We start from the raw sequence: 23,179 nt of genomic DNA, 5'->3' as shown, positions 1-23,179 counted from the left end.
ATCAGACATGTCACACCTATAATAACTGGGGATGCACATGATTCACAAATGCTGGTTCACATCCAGATTCCCAAGAATGTGCTTGCAGTTATTTCTATTGAAAATTGTGTCTTAAATTATTGTTCCTTTCAGGACATGCACTAAGTCCCTCCATACAGAATAATGGGCCCCACATAGCCTCCATACAGAATAATTGGCCCACATAGCCCTCCATACAGAATAATGGGCTCCACATAGTCCTCCATACAGAATAATGGGCCCCACATAGTCCTCCATACAGAATAATGGGCCCACATAGTCTCCATACACAATAATGGGCCCACATAGCCCTCCATACAGAATAATGGACCCCACATAGCCCTCCATACAGAATAATGGGCTCCACATAGTCCTCCATACAGAATAATGGGCCCACATAGCCCTCCATGCAGAATAATGGGCCCACATAGCCTTCCATACAGAATAATGGGCCCCACATAGCCCTCCATACAGAATAATGGGCCCCACATAGCCCTCCATACAGAATAATGGGCTCCACATAGTCCTCCATACAGAATAATGGGCCCCACATAGTCCTCCATACAGAATAATGGGCCCACATAGTCTCCATACACAATAATGGGCCCACATAGCCCTCCATACAGAATAATGGGCCCCACATAGTCCTCCATACAGAATAATGGGCCCCACATAGTCCTCCATACAGAATAATGGGCCCACATAGCCCTCCATGCAGAATAATGGGCCCACATAGTCTCCATACACAATAATGGGCCCACATAGCCCTCCATACAGAATAATGGGCCCCACATAGTCCTCCATACAGAATAATGGGCCCCACATAGTCCTCCATACAGAATAATGGGCCCACATAGTCTCCATACACAATAATGGGCCCACATAGCCCTCCATACAGAATAATGGGCCCCACATAGTCCTCCATACAGAATAATGGGCCCCACATAGTCCTCCATACAGAATAATGGGCCCACATAGCCCTCCATGCAGAATAATGGGCCCACATAGTCTCCATACACAATAATGGGCCCACATAGCCCTCCATACAGAATAATGGGCCCCACATAGTCCTCCATACAGAATAATGGGCCCCACATAGTCCTCCATACAGAATAATGGGCCCACATAGCCCTCCATACAGAATAATGGGCCCACATAGTCTCCATACACAATAATGGGCCCACATAGCCATCCATACAGAATAATGGGCCCCACATAGTCCTCCATACAAAATAATGGGCCCCACATAGTCCTCCATACAGAATAATGGGCCCACATAGCCCTCCATACAGAATAATAGGCCCCACATGGTCCTCCATACAGAATAATGGGCCCCACATAGTCCTCCATACAAAATAATGGGCCCCACATAGCCCTCCATACAGAATAATGGGCCCCACATAGCTCTTCATACAGAATAATAGGCCCCACATGGTCCTCCATACAGAATAATGGGCCCCACATAGCCCTCCATACACAATAATGGGCCCCAAATAGCCCTCCATACAGAATAATGGGCCTCACATAGCCCTCCAAACAGAATAATGGGCCCCACATAGCCCTCCATACAGAATAATGGGGCCTACATAGCCCTCCATACAGAATAATGGGCCCCACATAGCCCTCCATACAGAATAATGGGCCCCAAATAGCCCTCCATACAGAATAATGGGCCCCACATAGCCCCCCATACAGAATAATGGGCCCCAAATAGCCCTCCATACAGAATAATCGGCCCCACATAGCCCCCCATACAGAATAATGGGCCCCAAATAGCCCTCCATACAGAATAATGGTCCCCACATAGCCCTCCAAACAGAATAATGGGCCCCACATAGCCCTCCATACAGAATAATGGGCTCCACATAGTCCTCCGTACAGAATAATGGGGCCTACATAGCCCTCCATACAGAATAATGGGGCCTACATAGCCCTCCATACAGAATAATGGGCCCCACATAGCCCTCCATACAGAATAATGGGCCCCAAATAGCCCTCCATACAGAATAATGGGCCCCACATAGCCCCCCATACAGAATAATGGGCCCCAAATAGCCCTCCATACAGAATAATCGGCCCCACATAGCCCCCCATACAGAATAATGGGCCCCAAATAGCCCTCCATACAGAATAATGGTCCCCACATAGCCCTCCAAACAGAATAATGGGCCCCACATAGCCCTCCATACAGAATAATGGGCTCCACATAGTCCTCCGTACAGAATAATGGGGCCTACATAGCCCTCCATACAGAATAATGGGGCCTACATAGCCCTCCATACAGAATAATGGGCCCCACATAGTCCTCTGTACAGAATAATGGGCCCCACATAGCCCTCCATACAGAATAATGGGCCCCACATGGCCTCCATACAGCATAATAGGCCCCACATGGCCTCCATACAGAATAATGGGCCCCACATAGCTCTCCATACAGAATAATGGACCCCACATGGTCCTCCATAAAGCATAATGGGCCCCACATAGCCCTCCATACACAATAATGGGCCCCACATAGCCCTCCATACAGAATAATGGGCCCCACATAGTCCTCCGTACAGAATAATGGGCCCCACATAACCCTCCATACAGAATAATGGGCCCCACATAGCTCTCCATACAGAATAATGGGCCCCACACAGCCCTCCATACAGAATAATGGGCCCCACATAGCCCTCTATACAGAATAATGGGCCCCACATAGCCCTCTATAAAGAATAATGGGCCCCATAGTCCTCCATACAGAATAATGGGCCCCACATAGTCCTCCGTACAGAATAATGGGCCCCACATAGTCCTCCGTACAGAATAATGGGCCCCACATAGCTCTCCATACAGAATAATGGGCCCCACATAGCCCTCCATACAGAATAATGGGCCCCACACAGCCCTCCATACACAATAATGGGCCCCACATAACCCTCCATACAGAATAATGGGCTCCACATAGTCCTCCGTACAGAATAATGGGCCCCACATAGTCCTCCGTACAGAATAATGGGCCCCACATAACCCTCCATACAGAATAATGGGCCCCACATAGCTCTCCATACAGAATAATGGGCCCCACATAGCTCTCCATACAGAATAATGGGCCCCACACAGCCCTCCATACAGAATAATGGACCCCACATAGTCCTCCATACAGAATAATGGTCCCCACATAGTCTTCCATACAGAATAATGGGCCCCACATAGCCCTCCATACAGAATAATGGGCCCCACATAGTCCTCCATACAGAATAATGGGCCTCACATGACAATCCATACAGAATAATGGGCCCCACATAGTCCTCCATACAGAATAATGGGCCCCACATAGCCCTCCATACAGAATAATGGGCCCCATATAACTCTCCATACAGAATAATAGGCCCCACATAGTCCTACATACAGAATAATGGGCCCCACATAGCCCTCCAAACAGAATAATGGGCCCCACATAGCTCTCCATACAGAATAATGGGCCCCACATAGTCCTCCGTACAGAATAATGGGCCCCACATAGTCCTCCGTACAGAATAATGGGCCCCACATAACCCTCCATACAGAATAATGGGCCCCACATAGCTCTCCATACAGAATAATGGGCCCCACACAGCCCTCCATACAGAATAATGGGCCCCACATAGCCCTCTATACAGAATAATGGGCCCCACATAGCCCTCTATAAAGAATAATGGGCCCCATAGTCCTCCATACAGAATAATGGGCCCCACATAGTCCTCCGTACAGAATAATGGGCCCCACATAGTCCTCCGTACAGAATAATGGGCCCCACATAGCTCTCCATACAGAATAATGGGCCCCACATAGCCCTCCATACAGAATAATGGGCCCCACACAGCCCTCCATACACAATAATGGGCCCCACATAACCCTCCATACAGAATAATGGGCTCCACATAGTCCTCCGTACAGAATAATGGGCCCCACATAGTCCTCCATACAGAATAATGGGCCCCACATAGCCCTCCATACAGAATAATTGGCCCACATAGCTCTCCATACAGAATAATGGGCCCCACACAGCCCTCCATACAGAATAATGGACCCCACATAGTCCTCCATACAGAATAATGGTCCCCACATAGTCTTCCATACAGAATAATGGGCCCCACATAGCCCTCCATACAGAATAATGGGCCCCACATAGTCCTCCATACAGAATAATGGGCCCCACATAGCCCTCCATACAGAATAATGGGCCCCATATAACTCTCCATACAGAATAATGGGCCCCACATAGTCCTACATACAGAATAATGGGCCCACATAGCCCTCCATACAGAATAATGGGCCCCACATAGCCCTCCATACAGAATAATGGGCCCCATATAACTCTCCATACAGAATAATAGGCCCCACATAGTCCTACATACAGAATAATGGGCCCACATAGCCCTCCATACAGAATAATGGGCCCCACATAGCCCTCCATACAAAATAATGGGCCCCACATAGCCCTCCATACAGAATAATGGGCCCCACATAGCCCTCCATACAGAATAATGGGCCCCATGTAGTCCCCTATACAGAATAATGCGCCCCACATAGCCCTCCATACAGAATAATGGTCCCCCACATAGTCCTCCATACAGAATAATGGGCCCCACATAGCCCTCCATACAGAATAATGGGCCCCATATAACTCTCCATACAGAATAATAGGCCCCACATAGTCCTACATACAGAATAATGGGCCCCACATACAGTGCTGGCTAAAAGTATTGGCACCCCTGCAATTCTGTCAGATAATACTCAGCTTCTTCTTGAAAATTATTGCAATCACAAATTCTTTGCTATTATTATCTTCATTTATTTTGCTTGCAATGAAAAACCACAAAAGAGAATGAAACAAAAATCAAATCATTGATCATTTCACACAAAACTCCAAAAATGGGCCAGACAAAAGTATTGGCACCCTTAGCCTAATACTTGGTTGCACAACCTTTAGCCAAAATAACTGCGAACAACCGCTTCCGGTAACCATCAATGAGTTTCTTACAATGCTCTGCTGGAATTTTAGACCATTCTTCTTTGGCAAACTGCTCCAGGTCCCTGAGATTTGAAGGGGCCTTCTCCAAACTGCCATTTTGAGATCTCTCCACAGGTGTTCTATGGGATTCAGGTCTGGACTCATTTTTGGCCATTTTAGTAGTCTCCAGTGCTTTCTCTCAAACCATTTTCTAGTGCTTTTTGAAGTGTGTTTTGGGTCATTGTCCTGCTGGAAGACCCATGACCTCTGAGGGAGACCCAGCTTTCTCACACTGGGCCCTACATTATGCTGCAAAATTTGTTGGTAGTCTTCAGACTTCATAATGCCATGCACACGGTCAAGCAGTCCAGTGCCAGAGGCAGCAAAGCAACCCCAAAACATCAGGGAACCTCCGCCATGTTTGACTGTAGGGACCGTGTTCTTTTCTTTCAATGCCTCTTTTTTTTCCTGTAAACTCTATGTTGATGGCTTTTCCCAAAAAACTCTTCTTTTGTCTCATCTGACCAGAGAACATTCTTCCAAAACGTTTTAGGCTTCCTCAGGTAAGTTTTGTCAACTCCAGCCTGGATTTTTTATGTCTTGGGGTAAGAAGTGGGGTCTTCCTGGGTATCCTACCAAACAGTCCATTTTCATTCAGACGCCAATGGATAGTATGGGTTGACACTGTTGTACCCTTGGACTGCAGGGCAGCTTGAACCTGTTTTGATGTTAGTCGAGGTTCTTTATCCACCATCCGCACAATCTTGCGTTGAAATCTTTTGTCAATTTTTCTTTTCCTTCCACATCTAGGGAGGTTAGCCACAGTGCCATGGGTTTTAAACTTCTTGATGACACTGCGCACAGTAGACTCAGGAACTTTCAGGTCTTTGCAGATGGACTTGTAGCCTTGAGATTGCTCATGCTTCCTCACAATTTGGATTCTCAAGTCCTCAGACAGTTCTTTGGTCTTCTTTCTTTTCTCCATGCTCAATGTGGTACACACAAGGACACAGAACAGAGGCTGAGTCAACTTTAATCCATGTCACCTGGCTGCAAGTGTGCTTTAGTTATTGCCAACACCTGTTAGGTGCCACAGGTAAGTTACAGGTGCCGTTAATTACACAAATTAGAGAAGCATCGCATGATTTTTCAAACAGTGCCAATACTTTTGACCACCCCCTTTTTATGTTTGGTGTGGAATTATATCCAATTTGGCTTTATGACAATTTTTTTTTTCATTGAAGACAAATTAAATGAAGATAATAATACCAAAGAAATTGTGATTGCAATCATTCTCAAGAAGAAACAGAGTATTATCTGACAGAATTGCAGGGGTGCCAATACTTTTGGCCAGCACTGTAGTCCTCCATACAGAATAATGGGCCCCATAGTCCTCCATGCAAAATAATGGGCCCCACATAGCTCTCCATACAGAATAATGGGCCCCATATAGCCCTCCATACAGAATAATGGGCCCCACATAGCCCTCCATACAGAATAATGGGCCCCACATAGCCCTCCATACAGAATAATGGGCCCCACATAGCCCTCCATACAGAATAATTGGCCCCACATGGCCTTCCATACAGAATAATGGGCCCCATAGTCCTCCATACAGAATAATGGGCCCCACATAGCCTTCCATACAGAACAATGGGCCCCACATAGCCTTCCATACAGAATAATGGGCCCCACATAGCCCTCCATATAGAATAATGGGCCCCACATAGCCCTCCATACTGAATAATGGACCCCATAGTCCTCCATACAGATTAATGGGACTCACATAGTCATCCATACAGAATAATGGCCCCACATAGCCCTCCATACAGAATAATGGGCTCCACATAGTCTTCCATACAGAATAATGGGCCCCACATAGCCCTCCATACGGAATAATGGGCCCCACATAGTCCTCCATACAGAATAATGGGCCCCACATAGCCCTCCATACAGAATAATGGGCCCCACATAGTCATCCATACAGAATAATGGGCCCCACATAGCCCTCCATACAGAATAATGGGCCCCACATAGTCCTCCATACAGAATAATGGACCCCACATAGTCTTCCATACAGAATAATGGGCCCCACATAGCCCTCCATACGGAATAATGGGCCCCACATAGTCCTCCATACAGAATAATGGGCCCCACATAGCCCTCCATACAGAATAATGGGCCCCACATAGTCATCCATACAGAATAATGGGCCCCACATAGCCCTCCATACAAAATAATGGGGCCCACATAGCCCTCCATACAGAATAATGGGCTCCACATAGTCCTCCATACAGAATAATGGACCCCACATAGTCTTCCATACAGAATAATGGGCCCCACATAGTCCTCCATACGGAATAATGGGCCCCACATAGTCCTCCATACAGAATAATGGGCCCCACATAGCCCTCCATACAGAATAATGGGCCCCACATAGTCATCCATACAGAATAATGGGCCCCACATAGCCCTCCATACAGAATAATGGGCCCCACATAGCCCTCCATACAGAATAATGGGCCCCACATAGCCCTCCATACAGAATAATGGGCCCCACATAGTCCTCCATACAGAATAATGGGCCCCACATAGCCCTCCATACAGAATAATGGGCCCCACATAGCCCTCCATACAGAATAATGGGCCCCACATAGCCCTCCATACAGAATAATGGGCCCCACATAGCCCTCCATACAGAATAATGGGCCCCACATAGCCCTCCATACAGAATAATGGGCCCCACATAGCCCTCCATACAGAATAATGGGCCCCACATAGCCCTCCATACAGAATAATGGGCCCCACATAGCCCTCCATACAGAATAATTGGCCCCACATGGCCTTCCATACAGAATAATGGGCCCCATAGTCCTCCATACAGAATAATGGGCCCCACATAGCCTTCCATACAGAACAATGGGCCCCACATAGCCTTCCATACAGAATAATGGGCCCCACATAGCCCTCCATATAGAATAATGGGCCCCACATAGCCCTCCATACTGAATAATGGACCCCATAGTCCTCCATACAGATTAATGGGACTCACATAGTCATCCATACAGAATAATGGCCCCACATAGCCCTCCATACAGAATAATGGGCTCCACATAGTCCTCCATACAGAATAATGGACCCCACATAGTCTTCCATACAGAATAATGGGCCCCACATAGCCCTCCATACGGAATAATGGGCCCCACATAGTCCTCCATACAGAATAATGGGCCCCACATAGCCCTCCATACAGAATAATGGGCCCCACATAGTCATCCATACAGAATAATGGGCCCCACATAGCCCTCCATACAAAATAATGGGGCCCACATAGCCCTCCATACAGAATAATGGGCTCCACATAGTCCTCCATACAGAATAATGGACCCCACATAGTCTTCCATACAGAATAATGGGCCCCACATAGTCCTCCATACGGAATAATGGGCCCCACATAGTCCTCCATACAGAATAATGGGCCCCACATAGCCCTCCATACAGAATAATGGGCCCCACATAGTCATCCATACAGAATAATGGGCCCCACATAGCCCTCCATACAAAATAATGGGGCCCACATAGCCCTCCATACAGAATAATGGGCCCCACATAGTCATCCATACAGAATAATGGGCCCCACATAGCCCTCCATACAGAATAATGGGCCCCACATAGCCTTCCATACAGAACAATGGGCCCCACATAGCCTTCCATACAGAACAATGGGCCCCACATAGCCCTCCATACAGAACAATGGGCCCCACATAGCCCTCCATACAGAATAATGGGGCCTACATAGCCCTCCATACAGAATAATGGGCCCCACATAGCCCTCCATACAGAATAATGGGCCCCACATAGTCCTCCATACGGAATAATGGGCCCCACATAGTCCTCCATACGGAATAATGGGCCCCACATAGTCCTCCATACGGAATAATGGGCCCCACATAGTCCTCCATACGGAATAATGGGCCCCACATAGTCCTCCATACGGAATAATGGGCCCCACATAGTCCTCCATACAGAATAATGGCCCCACATAGCCCTCCATACAGAATAATGGGCCCCACATAGTCATCCATACAGAATAATGGGCCCCACATAGCCCTCCATACAAAATAATGGGGCCCACATAGCCCTCCATACAGAATAATGGGCTCCACATAGTCCTCCATACAGAATAATGGACCCCACATAGTCTTCCATACAGAATAATGGGCCCCACATAGTCCTCCATACGGAATAATGGGCCCCACATAGTCCTCCATACAGAATAATGGGCCCCACATAGCCCTCCATACAGAATAATGGGCCCCACATAGTCATCCATACAGAATAATGGGCCCCACATAGCCCTCCATACAAAATAATGGGGCCCACATAGCCCTCCATACAGAATAATGGGCCCCACATAGTCATCCATACAGAATAATGGGCCCCACATAGCCCTCCATACAGAATAATGGGCCCCACATAGCCTTCCATACAGAACAATGGGCCCCACATAGCCTTCCATACAGAACAATGGGCCCCACATAGCCCTCCATACAGAACAATGGGCCCCACATAGCCCTCCATACAGAATAATGGGGCCTACATAGCCCTCCATACAGAATAATGGGCCCCACGTAGCCCTCCATACAGAATAATGGGCCCCACATAGTCCTCCATACGGAATAATGGGCCCCACATAGTCCTCCATACGGAATAATGGGCCCCACATAGTCCTCCATACGGAATAATGGGCCCCACATAGTCCTCCATACGGAATAATGGGCCCCACATAGTCCTCCATACGGAATAATGGGCCCCACATAGTCCTCCATACAGAATAATGGCCCCACATAGCCCTCCATACAGAATAATGGGCCCCACATAGTCATCCATACAGAATAATGGGCCCCACATAGCCCTCCATACAGAATAATGGACCCCACATAGCTCTCCATACAGAATAATGGACCCCACATGGTCCTCCTTAAAGAATAATGGGCCCCACATAGCCCTCCATACACAATAATGGGCCCCACATAGCCCTCCAAACAGAATAATGGGGCCTACATAGCCCTCCATACAGAATAATGGGCCCCACATAGTCCTCTGTACAGAATAATGGGCCCCACATAGTCCTCCGTACAGAATAATGGGCCCCACATAACCCTCCATACAGAATAATGGGCCCCACATAGCTCTCCATACAGAATAATGGGCCCCACACAGCCCTCCATACAGAATAATGGGCCCCACATAGCCCTCTATACAGAATAATGGGCCCCACATAGCCCTCTATAAAGAATAATGGGCCCCATAGTCCTCCATACAGAATAATGGGCCCCACATAGTCCTCCGTACAGAATAATGGGCCCCACATAGTCCTCCGTACAGAATAATGGGCCCCACATAGCTCTCCATACAGAATAATGGGCCCCACATAGCCCTCCATACAGAATAATGGGCCCCACACAGCCCTCCATACAGAATAATGGGCCCCACATAGCCCTCCATACAGAATAATGGGCTCCACATAGTCCTCCGTACAGAATAATGGGGCCTACATAGCCCTCCATACAGAATAATGGGGTCTACATAGCCCTCCATACAGAATAATGGGCCCCACATAGTCCTCTGTACAGAATAATGGGCCCCACATAGCCCTCCATACAGAATAATGGGCACCACATGGCCTCCATACAGAATAATGGGCCCCACATAGCTCTCCATACAGAATAATGGACCCCACATGGTCCTCCATAAAGAATAATGGGCCCCACATAGGCTTCCATACAGAATAATGGGCCCCACATAGCCCTCCATACAGAATAATGGACCCCACATAGCCCTCCATACAGAATAATGGGCCCCACATAGCCCTCCATACAGAATAATGGGCCCCACATAGTCCTCCATACAGATTAATGGGACTCACATAGTCATCCATACAGAATAATGGCCCCACATAGCCCTCCATACAGAATAATGGGCCCCACATAGCCTTCCATACAGAACAATGGTCCCCACATAGTCCTCCATACAGAATAATGGGCCCCACATAGCCTTCCATACAGAATAATGGGCCCCACATAGCCTTCCATACAGAATAATGGGCCCCACACAGCCCTCCATACAGAATAATGGGCCCCACATAGCCCTCCATACTGAATAATGGGCCCCACATAGTCCTCCATACAGATTAATGGGACTCACATAGTCATCCATACAGAATAATGGCCCCACATAGCCCTCCATACAGAATAATGGGCCCCACATAGTCATCCATACAGAATAATGGGCCCCACATAGCCCTCCATACAGATTAATGGACCCCACATAGCCCTCCATACAGAATAATGGGCCCCACATAGCCCTCCATACAGAATAATGGGCCCCACATAGCCCTCCATACAGAATAATGGGCCCCACATAGTCCTCCATACAGAATAATGGGCCCCACATAGCCCTCCATACAGAATAATGGGCCCCACATAGCCCTCCATACAGAATAATGGGCCCCACATAGCCCTCCATACAGAATAATGGGCCCCACATAGCCCTCCATACAGAATAATGGGCCCCACATAGCCCTCCATACAGAATAATGGGCCCCACATAGCCCTCTATACAAAATAATGGGTCCCACATAGCCCTCCATACAGAATAATGGGCCCCACATAGTCCTCTATACAGAATAATGGGCCCCACATAGCCCTCCATACAGAATAATGGGATCTACATAGCACTCCATACAGAATAATGGGCGCCACATAGCCCTCCATACAGAATAATGGGCCCCACATAGCCCTCCATACAGAATAATGGGCCCCACATAGCCCTCCATACAGAATAATGGGCCCCACATAGTCCTCCATACAGAATAATGGGCCCCACATAGCCCTCCATACAGAATAATGGGCTCCATATAGCCCTCCATACAGAATAATGGGCCCCACATAGCCCTCCATACAGAATAATGGGCCCCACATAGCCCTCCATACAGAATAATGGGCCCCACATAGTCCTCCATACAGAATAATGGGCCCCACATAGCCCTCCATACAGAATAATGGGCCCCACATAGCCCTCCATACAGAATAATGGGCCCCACATAGCCCTCCATACAGAATAATGGGCCCCACATAGCCCTCCATACAGAATAATGGGCCCCACATAGCCCTCCATACAGAATAATGGGCCCCACATAGCCCTCCATACAGAATAATGGGCCCCACATAGCCCTCCATACAAAATAATGGGCCCCACATAGCCCTCCATACAGAATAATGGGCCCCACATAGTCCTCCATACAGAATAATGGGCCCCACATAGTCCTCCATACAGAATAATGGGCCCCACATAGCCCTCCATACAGAATAATGGGCCCCACATAGTCCTCCATAGAGAATAATGGGCCCCACATAGTCCTCCATACAGAATAATGGGCCCCACATAGTCCTCCATACAAAATAATGGGCCCCACATAGCCCTCCATACAGAATAATGGGCCCCACATAGTCCTCCATACAAAATAATGGGCCCCACATAGCCCTCCATACAGAATAATGGGCCCCACATAGTCCTACATACAGAATAATGGGCCCCACATAGCCCTCCATACAGAATAATGGGCCCCACATAGTCCTACATACAAAATAATGGGCCCCACATAGCCCTCCATACAGAATAATGGGCCCCACATAGTCCTACATACAGAATAATGGGCCCCACATAGTCCTCCATACAGAATAATGGGCCCCACATAGTCCTCCATACAAAATAATGGGCCCCACATAGCCCTCCATACAGAATAATGGGCCCCACATAGTCCTACATACAGAATAATGGGCCCCACATAGCCCTCCATACAGAATAATGGGCCCCACATAGTCCTACATACAAAATAATGGGCCCCACATAGCCCTCCATACAGAATAATGGGCCCCACATAGTCCTACATACAGAATAATGGGCCCCACATAGTCCTCCATACAGAATAATGGGCCCCACATAGTCCTACATACAAAATAATGGGCCCCACATAGCCCTCCATACAGAATAATGGGCCGCACATAGCCCTCCATACAGAATAATGGGCCGCACATAGTCCTCCATACAGAATAATGGGCCCCACATATTCCTCCATACAGAATAATGGGCCCCACATAGCCCTCCATACATGATCATACCCCTGTGTGCCAAAAGAATGTAGTCTGTTCTAGCTTTCTTTATGCAGCGAGATTACTGCAATAAAACAACGATGTTATACATGGTGTTATCAGTCATAGAAAATATATGAAAAGATAAATTCCTAATAAAACAATATATAAGATACATTTCCACGAGGACAAAGACCTCTGCTGCTCTCTATTTCTGTAATTGCAGCTGCGGCGGTTCAGTAAGTATCGGTCTCTCTATGTTGCCCTGTGGTTTACACAAGTTCATATTGTAGAACATTAGAACAATCTATCACAAGGATTCTCCGGTGACAAAGATGGGAATACAGGAAATCGTGTGCATGAAAATATCTTCAAAAACTTCTCATTTCTTTCAGGATTTTCTACTATTTCTTCTTCTCCAACTCAAACTTCTGCTTTTGCTGCCAAAGTTCCTGCTATAGGTTTGTGCTGATGCTGCTGTTCTTGCTGTGACTGTAAATGTTATATTTCTGTTTGATATGAAAAATAAATTATTTGTACATAGGATAGTTAAGAAAATTCAGTTTCAATCTGCAATGTCCATTCCTTCATTCAATCTCCGACCTCCTGATATGCAGTTTTTACCTTGATCCAAGTTTCAGATTTTTATTCTGTGGGAGCGTCTCTCCCAGTAATATAGGCTGGATGTAAGCTCTGTAGTATCAGGGGTGCAGCTGACTTCACATGCTTTCATGTATCATCCCAGCTCTAGTACTGTACTTATTTCCTCTTCATGTGCTTTCCTCCTTGTTTTCTCTGGTCTCCAGTACACTTTAGATACTTTTAACCTATCCACTGTAGATCTGTGCACAACCCCCACCCCACCTGCTATCTCTAACTCTGAGAGGAGGGGAAGTGAGCTGTCAAACCAGGAATAAGAGCGCTAATGGATTTGTAAATGTATAATGTATTAATAAATTGTAGTAATTTGTAACTTGGAAATTGTAGATTTGTATAATTTTAGCCCTCCATACAGAATAATGGGCCCCACATAGCCCTCCATACAGAATAATGGGCCCCACATAGTCCTCCATACAGAATAATGGGCCCCACATAGTCCTCCATACAAAATAATGGGCCCCACATAGTCTTCCATACAGAATAATGGGCCCCACATAACCCTCCATACAGAATAATGGGCCCCACATAGTCCTCCATACAGAATAATGTGCCCCACATAGCCCTCCATACAGAATAATGGACCCCACATAATCCTCCATACAGAATGTGCCCCACATAGGCTTCCATACAGAATAATGTGCCCCACATAGGCCTCCATACAGAATAATGTGCCCCATATAGCCCTCCATACAGAATAATGGGCCCCATAGAGTCCTCCATACAGAATAATGGGCCCCATATAGCCCTCCATACAGAATAATGGGCGCCTCATTGCCCTCCATACACAATAATGGGCCCCACATAGCCCTCCATACAGAATAATGGGCCCCATAGAGTCCTCCATACAGAATAATGGGCCCCATAGAGTCCTCCATACAGAATAATTTGTCCCATATAGTCCTCCATACAGAATAATGGGCCCCACATAGTCCTCCATACAGAATAATGGGCCCCACTTAGCCCTCCATACAGAATTATGGGCGCCTGGCATCACGGTCAAATAAAATTAGCCTGCGGGCCATAGTTTGACTTATGTATTTTAGGCACTGGTGTAACTTAAAGCTCCCAATGCAAAAATTAAAGCAGACAGCAGGGGGCTGATATTATCAGGCTGGGAAGATCCATTGTTATTAATTCCTTACCAGCCTAAAAATAGCAGCCCTCAGCCACCCTAGAAGCGGTGCATCACATTAGATGCTCCACTTCTGGTGCTTCACCCTGGCTCTTCCTGATTGCCCTGGTGCATTGGCAATCGGGGTAATGGTAGTTGGGGTTGTGGTCAGCTGGTATCAAGCCCTGGGTTAGTAATGGAGAGACATCTATCAGACACCCCCATTACTAACCCAGTAAGTAAAAAGATAAAAACATACATACAAACACTTTCCCACACTTACGGCCAGTGGCTGCTATAAATGAGGTTATTATTAGAGTCTGAGGAATGGTCTGACACTGACTGCACTTGGGCAAGTCATCAAGATCCGTGCTGGCAGCGCCCTTTGCAATTGTTGAATAATGACGTCTCAGATTTGCTTGATGGGAAACAAGTATATAATAAAAAAAATCCCTAATATAGGTGCCATGCTTAATCCAAAAACTTCAAAAGACCTACCATGAAATAGCAATAGGCAGATGCTATACGTGTAGGTCAGAACACCACCACAAACTCAAATAAGTATCATAAAATATTTATTTTATTTAAATATTATAATAAAATGTTATATTTCTCACATCAATAAACAATATACAGGGTCAAAGTAGAAGGCAGGTTTTCTCAAAGTGGCAACTGCGGAAATAGTGAGTAAAGGATCTGAACATGAATAATATTGCAAATAATCCCAAAAAATTCTATAGCAATCTCATAAGGCAATGTAGAGTTGGTAATGAATTGGTAATATATGTAGCTATGTAATTCACCCCAAAGAACTCTTGTAGTGATATTATAGCATTAAGGCCTCATGTAATGACTGGTCCAGTGACCCAAACAGCATATGCATATTGGAAAGGGTTGAAGTATCTACTTACCTGTATCCAAGCCTATTAGGACTACGTGCCAGCGGCCCGACGCACGTTTCGTCGTGATCCAACTTCCTCAGGAGGGGTTTGATGAAGGAAACAAGTCCAGAGACTCTGCAGCCATAGTAGCAGTTTAAGAGACACAGGCTGTTCACACTAGCACAAGCAACACGCGGCCTAGCGTTATTTTCCAAAGGGTGCACTCACACGAGCTGTATGACTTGCATGAGTCTCGCATCTCGTCATCACCCGGCATGGCCGCCCACTCTCCGGACAGGAGCGTGTTAGCTGCATAGAAATACATGCAGCCGACCCGCTCCTGTCAGGAGAGATGCCGGCCGCGGATCATGATGAGTTTCAGTGGCAGAATATTCCGCAGACAAAAACATATTGATAGCAGCCAAGGAGTGTAAGTGTTTTATCTGGTTCTCATCATCAATTTTGTTTCCATTCTTTTATCATTTGCAGATCAGTAACACGTCTATCCATCCGGTGATTTCCATAATTCCACGACTTTTCCTTCTTGATTTTGCAGTTTAAATGTTGAGGAGTGTATATTTATTTATTTATTTAGTTATATTGCGCCATCATAATCCTCAGCGCTTTACAGGCATATGTACCCTTATTTGCACTTTATCTTGGCCATTAATAAGGATACTTACTTTATTTCACTTGGCATTCTCAAAGCTATAAGACCTCGTCCTAATACTGGCAGAGATGCCAAAAGCCTAACAAGACCCATTACATAATGAACAGAAATCTGACAGTAAAGTACTTTTTTTGCCAATGATTTTATATAATCATGAATAAAACTAACCAGCTCACAGATAAAATACAGAAAAAGCCCATAGAAAGGGTGATGTGTCTTGTTGCTTGTTGTAGTGAAATTGTAGTGGAGGATGTGGCGTTTTGCATTCAAAAAGTTGCAAAAACTTTGAAATGAGTGTTTTTGATTTTGGGCAAAATTCATAAATCACTTGCGCATTTTAAACAATTTGTTGTACATAAGGTCAACAAATACCACAAGACAAAAAAAAGAAAAGTGACTTAAAAAAGACTGCAAATGGTTAATTGGGCCCTTTGTGTGTAATGTGTATGAAGTCTGTAGTATATGTAGAATTATACTAGAAAGATAGCTATATACCATGTTTCCCCAAAAATAAAACAGTGTCTCATATTATATTATATTTTGCATCGAAAAATGTGCTAGGGCTTATTTTTGGGGTAGGTCTTATTTCTGGGAAAACATGACTAAGTCAGACACCTTGCAGTAGAATCGGACTTATCAATCATCACATTGCTGTCAGGTCCCCCCCGCATTCCACAGTGGTCGCTCCCCCTGCTGGTTGGAAGCAGTATCACTTGCATACAGTTAGTGAGAGCGGAGTGATACTACGACATGATGTGTGTGAGCGGAGTGATACTGTGATCAGATGGATGTGTGTGTGAAAGCGGAGGGACACTAGACCCGATCTGTGTTTGTGTGGAGGGGCCGCACTAGCCACGCTCTAGTCCGGGGCTGCTGCTGCTCGGTGGCTCGAGCGGTGGGCCGGACCCAGGGACTCGAGCAGCGCTCCTCGTCCACGAGTGAAAAGGGGGTGGTTTGTTTGGGGAGATGGTCCGTGACGCCACCCACGGGTCGTGGTGATAATGGGCACCACCGCTGCTGGTGACGGGGATCCCGGGAGCGATGGCAGGGAGCAGCTACGATGTTGGTTCCCCCTCCGTGGGTTGGGGTTGGTGATCCCGGGGCCCGGTGGTGGTACGGGGAGGCAGGAAGGCCGTGGTGCAGGGTTGCGGGGCAGCGTGGCGCGGTGCCGGATGGCACTGTTGTACTCGCTCAGGCACAGATTCACAGAGTCTCTGGTAAACCAAACGGCTGGATGGACGGGTCCCGCAGCCAGCTGCAGTGTCTTTGCTCTCCCCGGACAGGTTGATGGTGGCTGTCTTTCCCTGCACCGCTGTGTATGTATTGACTCCGATGGTTTCCCAACGGTAGTCCGCTCCCCGGCGTGTACATACCGAAGGAGCCCGTTTTGCCCGCAGGCAGTGGCCCTTGGATCTCTAGCCTATGGCGGTGGCTTTTTATCCTCACTGTGTGGACGGTTGCCTTCTGTCGGGTCTTGGGTGTGAGGGAACCCCTGAGGTCCCGGTCACTATCTGATTTGACCGTTGTCAGCGGCTCCTAGCCTGGTCGGGGTCTGATGGCCCTGCCTTTGTGCTTGGTACAGATCTGCTCCCCGGCTCTGTACCGGCGGGCCACCGCCCGTCCCCGGTCCTACGGTTCTGCTGACCTGCACCAACTCCTGCAGACAGCCACCACCGTCTGCCGACCTTGCTGACAGTGCCTGGGCTCCTACCCAGACACTAACAGTTTCTGTCCTCTCACTTTCAACTCCAACCCCAATCTGTCACTTTTCCCGCCTCCAGGCCTGTGAACTCCTCGGTGGGTGGGGCCAACTGCCTGGCTCCGCCCCACCTGGTGTGGACATCACACCCTGGAGGGAGGCAACAAGGATTTTGTTTGACTGTTGTTGCCTAACCAGGGGAGGGTGTGTGTGTGGTGTTGTGTTTGTGACTACCTGGCTAGTCCAGGGCGTCACATATACTGTACCCAATTTCAATCCAAGGAACGGGGGGAGGAGAGAAAAAATCCAGCACTGAAGTAAGAATTCCTATTTATTCCAACAATTTAAAAACATGGATACATGTGCAATTACGACTTACACGTTTCGGAGAGACAAAAAAGCTCCTTATTCATAGGCAACATAGACATAGACATACTGTACCCAATCTGTGTGTGAGTGGAACAGCGAGGGACCTGACAGTGAAGCAGATCTGTGTGGGAGAGCCCATCCACTTGCCAGCTGTAGTTGTTCGGGGGTCTGGTGAATGAGATTTTTTTTTTTTTGGTGCAAGGAAGCTGCTTTCTTTTGGGGTTGTCTTCTCTCTTTTAAGGGGTGTCTTCTCTATTTTGGGGCTAGCTTCTTTCTTTTCAGGATGTCTGCTTTCTTTAATAAATTGTCCTGCTATATAACTTTTTTAGCTGCCTGGAAACTTCATTATTGAACCGCAACTAGGGATTATTTTTGGAGTAGGGCTTATATTTTAAAGGGGTGGTTCACTAGTTATTTCTCCAAGGCACATCTATATTACGTTGAGAAACAAGGTTTCTCTCAAATACCATATTTTCCGGCGTATAAGATGACTGGGTGTATAAGTAAACTCCCAACTCTTCCAGTTAAAATATAGAGTTTGGGATATATCGTATATACTCGAGTGTAAGCCGACGCAGTAATGTGCGCATTGTTTAGTGATTTCCCCAGCTGTAATGCCCCATGCAGTAATGAGCTCATTGTTTAATTAATAATGTTCCCTGCTGTAATGTTCCCATTGTATAGTAATGTCCCCTGCTGTAATGTCCCGTGCAGTAATGTCTCGAATTGTTTAATAACATCCTCCTGCTGGTTCCCTTCTGCCCCCTATATGCCGTTGTTTACTCCCAATAAAAGATATTCTCACCTCTCCTCCGTGCCCTCCTCCAGTTGTTTCTTGGAGTCCGCAGGCACACAGAGTCCTCGATGATAGCGTGAACGGAGCGGCCGCTGCAGGATGTCGTCATGGCTTTACTACAGTTGAATGCTTTACGGCGCCACAAAGCATTCAACTGCACTAAAGCGCGTCCAATACACAGGGCCGCCGCTACTATCAGCGCGTTACTGCAGATGAATGCTTTGTGGCGCCGTAAAGCATTTGTGCTGCCCCCACGCCCACAGCCGCTGGGCTGCTCGGATGCAGACCCGCTGTGTGGCTCGAGGGATCCTCCGGACCTGGGGGTCACGCGGACACGCTGAATGAAAAGGGGGACGTAGTTGTACGACCTTGGCGTATTCGGTTCGTGACGCCACCCACAGTGTGTGGTGAAGTGGGACACCACCGCTGCTGTTGTGGGATACCCGGGGAAGATGTAGTGGCAGCCGGATGTTAACCCCTCTGTGGGTAGGGATGGTTGCCCCGGGGCCCAGTGTCTCTGTGCAGGGTATGGTGATGGCAGGGGCTTGCGCGCCCGAACGGACCAGGGGATGTATGGTTACTCACAGTCAAATGAATCACATGAGTCTTTTGGTAAACCAAAGTGCTGGTGGCCGGTCGCCGCGGCCGGTTGTACTCAGGACCCCCACCCGGGCTTGTGGTTGCCGTCTTTTCCTCTGCACTAGTTGTGGTTGTGTGTTTAGACTTCCCAGTATGGAACACGGGAGTCCGCTCCCGGCTTTGTGTGCCTGAGGAGCCGTGCCCGCTGACACTGATCCGTGGGATCTATGGGCCCTGGCGGTTGCCCTATCCCTCTCTGTGGGTGGTTGTCTGCTTTTGGGACTTTGGTTGGGACAGGACCTATAATCCTGCCCTCAATCGGTTGATTATCTAGGCCGTTGGTTCTGGTCCTGGCTTCAGGGTCCGAGTACCCCCTCTGTGCACTGTTTCCGGTTGGGTCTCCGGTGTCGGTACCGGCGGGCTCCAACCCTGTCCCGGTCCTCCTCGGATCTGCCAAGCCGTCTTCCCTTCTCCTGCTGATGGAAACCACCGTCTACCACCTAGCCAAGGTACCAGGGCTCCGACCCTGGCACCGTTCAACTTGAACTTCTCCTCCGCTGGAGCTACGCCTAGCTCCAGCCTCCACTCCTCTCAACTTGAACTCCCAACTTAATCTACTTCAGACTGACTGTTTTCCCGCCCCGGGCTGTCTAGACCCCTAGGTGGGCGTTTCCTAACTGCCTGGTTCCGCCCACTGGTGTGCCTGTCTTGCCATGAGGGGGGTGACTAGGGTTTTTAGGTCGGCTGTATGTAACCTAGGTGAGGGAAGGTGTTATGCGGGGGCCTAATGTGTGACTACCTGGTTTTGCCAGGGCGTCACACATTCAACTGTCGTAAAGCCATGACTTCATCCTGTAGCGGCCGCTCCGTACACTGGACGCTATAACAGAGGGGTCTGTGTGCCTGCGGACTGCAAGAAACAGCTGGAGGCACCGCTGGCACGGAGGAGAGATGAGAATATCTTTTATTGTGTGTAAAGCCATGACGGCACCGTGCTTCGTATAAGATGACACCAGGAGTATAAGATGACACTAGGAGTTTAAGACGACCCTCGACTTTTGAGACAATTTTTAGGGGTTAAAGTGTCGTCTTATATGCTGGAAAATATGGTATCTTGTGTCGCCAGCAGTGCTATTGCGGACCGCTCATCCCCTTTTCGTGTGCCCGGGCTCCGCGACCTCTGATGTCCGGTGAGGTCACGTCAACTTCCAGTTGACTTGACATCATCGCGGCCGGCCGCAGTCTCCCTGAGTGACTGGGCTGTAGGGGGAGTTTCACTGCTGGTCACAGCCCAGCATCTCCCTGCTCCCTTCTTCACTGCAGAGCGCCGAAAGCAGGAGCGATGCTAGGCTGTGATGAGCGGTGAAACTCACGGAAGACTGGGGCCGGGCTGGGTGATGTCAGGTCAACTGGAAGTTGATGTGACGTCACCGGACATCAAAGGTCACAGAACCTGGGGGGTCACAAGAGCGGGATGAGCAGACCGCAACAGCGCAGCTCATAAGCACTATTGGCAATATAAGGTATGAGAAGTCTTGTCTCTCAACATAATATCGATGTGCTTTGGAAAAATAACTAGGGAACCACCTCTTTTAGCATACTGCAAAAAAGGCTGAAAATTACTTCAAGGGTTTATTATCGAGGTAGGTTTTACTTTCGGGGAAACAAGAGTAGTAGTTGAGTCTTTTAATGATAAAATAAATGTAATGTTGCAGATTATACTGTACAAATACTAACATTGTCTTTGTGTTCTCTTCCATTGCAGCTTATGCTAATGCAGCCCAGAGCCTGTCTACCCGAGGATGGTTCATCGGACTGATGTGCGCTGTGGCTCTTTTAACACTTTTAGTGCTTATTGGTTGTTTTGTACAAATAAATCGAGGAGGAAAATATGCAGGTACGGTCACGAGAGCTTCACATGGCACAAAGCCTCATATTGTGATGTGTAGCACAGAAAGAAATTGCACTGGACGTGAATAATACTTGACCCAACTCACACTTCAGGTTTACAGCCTTCAATATTTGCCAATTATTAATTGGATTGCAGTTTAGCTATGAGCATAGTTTTTTGTAGCGTACTGGATGTATATTTTTGTGAAAATTCATGCAAATAAAGTTTGAAGACTTTATGAAAGTACTGGATGTCTCCTTTTTATCTTGTGCGCTCCTAGATGGGACTTCTAGAAGTCTTGGTGAGAACACTAATGGTCCTATTTTCTTTTATAAGGCAGAGGTCCTCAACCTTTTTTACCTTGAGAGCCACATAAATCTTTGAAAGATGATTGCGAGCCACATACTAACCAAAGAAATCGTAATGACCCATGTCTGGCTCTTTGAAGGCTATAATCTCCCAAGTGCTGCCTTTCAAAGGGAACCTGTCACGTGAAGAACGCACTATTAACCTGCAGACATGGGGTTAATCGGCAAGTTAATAGAGCTTGGAACCTGCCCAGTGATTGTACTTCAAACAATGCACTTGGGAGGGAATGAACTGTAATCCCCCCTGACAGCGTTCAGGTTTCAGTCATGGAGGCGGCACCAGTGCAGGTTCAGTCACCGCTCTGTGTATGGAGAGCAGCGGATGTAACCACGCCCCCCGCACTGACTGAAAACTTCCTCTAATGCTGAGTGGCTGTCAGTCAGTGTAGTGGGCGCGGTTACAGACACAGCTCTCCATACACAGAGCGGTGACTGAACCTGGACTGGCGCTACCCTTGATCAATTAAATCAGAACGCTGGCAGCAGGGTTCGAACTCCAGGCGCCAGGCAGGTTACAAACGCTATTAATCTGCAGAATAACCCTATAGCTTCAGGTTAACAACATTTTTTTTTAAGTGACAGGCTCCCTTTAAAGTAATAATGGCCAAAACCCCTTTATAAAGAGACTTATTCTCTGAATATGATAGTGCCCCATGTGTCTCATAAAATAATTATCCTCTAAGTACCTCCGTTAAAAAGTAGTAATGACCTGAGTGCTGGATATAAAGAAATAATGCCCCTTCAGTGTTCCCCAGTGTATGCCAATACATTTGAGAGTGGTACTCCCCTGGGCAGACAGCTGTGAGCCACACATGAGGGATAATTATTATAGAGCCATTTATTCCATGGCACTTTACATGTGAAAAGGGGTGTGTATATATATATATTTATATATATATAGCACGGGAGAAATCTTATATGTGATTGTGAGAAGAGGAGATGAGAGGGGAGTAGATAAGGAGATCTTGTGAGAATCTGAGGTTACGTGCAGGTAAGTACCAGGAGA

General features: G+C 47.4%; 1 protein-coding gene across 5 annotated transcripts in view; it reads left to right on the top strand.

Annotated features, from left to right (window-relative positions):
• CHL1 (cell adhesion molecule L1 like) overlaps positions 1 to 23,179 on the top strand; it is a 221,904-nt gene that overhangs the window by 178,684 nt on the left and 20,041 nt on the right. For 4 of the 5 annotated variants that reach the window (XM_075321748.1, XM_075321747.1, XM_075321746.1 and 1 more), the window contains 2 exons: positions 13,545 to 13,610; positions 21,680 to 21,811. In XM_075321748.1, coding sequence (XP_075177863.1) covers positions 13,545 to 13,610; positions 21,680 to 21,811 — 198 coding nt within the window. The remainder of the gene's footprint in view (positions 1 to 13,544; positions 13,611 to 21,679; positions 21,812 to 23,179) is intronic. The other variant, XM_075321751.1, reaches the window with a different exon arrangement.

The sequence above is a fragment of the Anomaloglossus baeobatrachus genome, chromosome 8 (genome assembly GCF_048569485.1).
Source record: "Anomaloglossus baeobatrachus isolate aAnoBae1 chromosome 8, aAnoBae1.hap1, whole genome shotgun sequence".
Classification (NCBI taxonomy): Eukaryota; Metazoa; Chordata; class Amphibia; order Anura; family Aromobatidae; genus Anomaloglossus; species Anomaloglossus baeobatrachus.
Note: the sequence above shows the minus strand (reverse complement) of the source record. Positions and strands in the feature narration are given on the sequence as shown.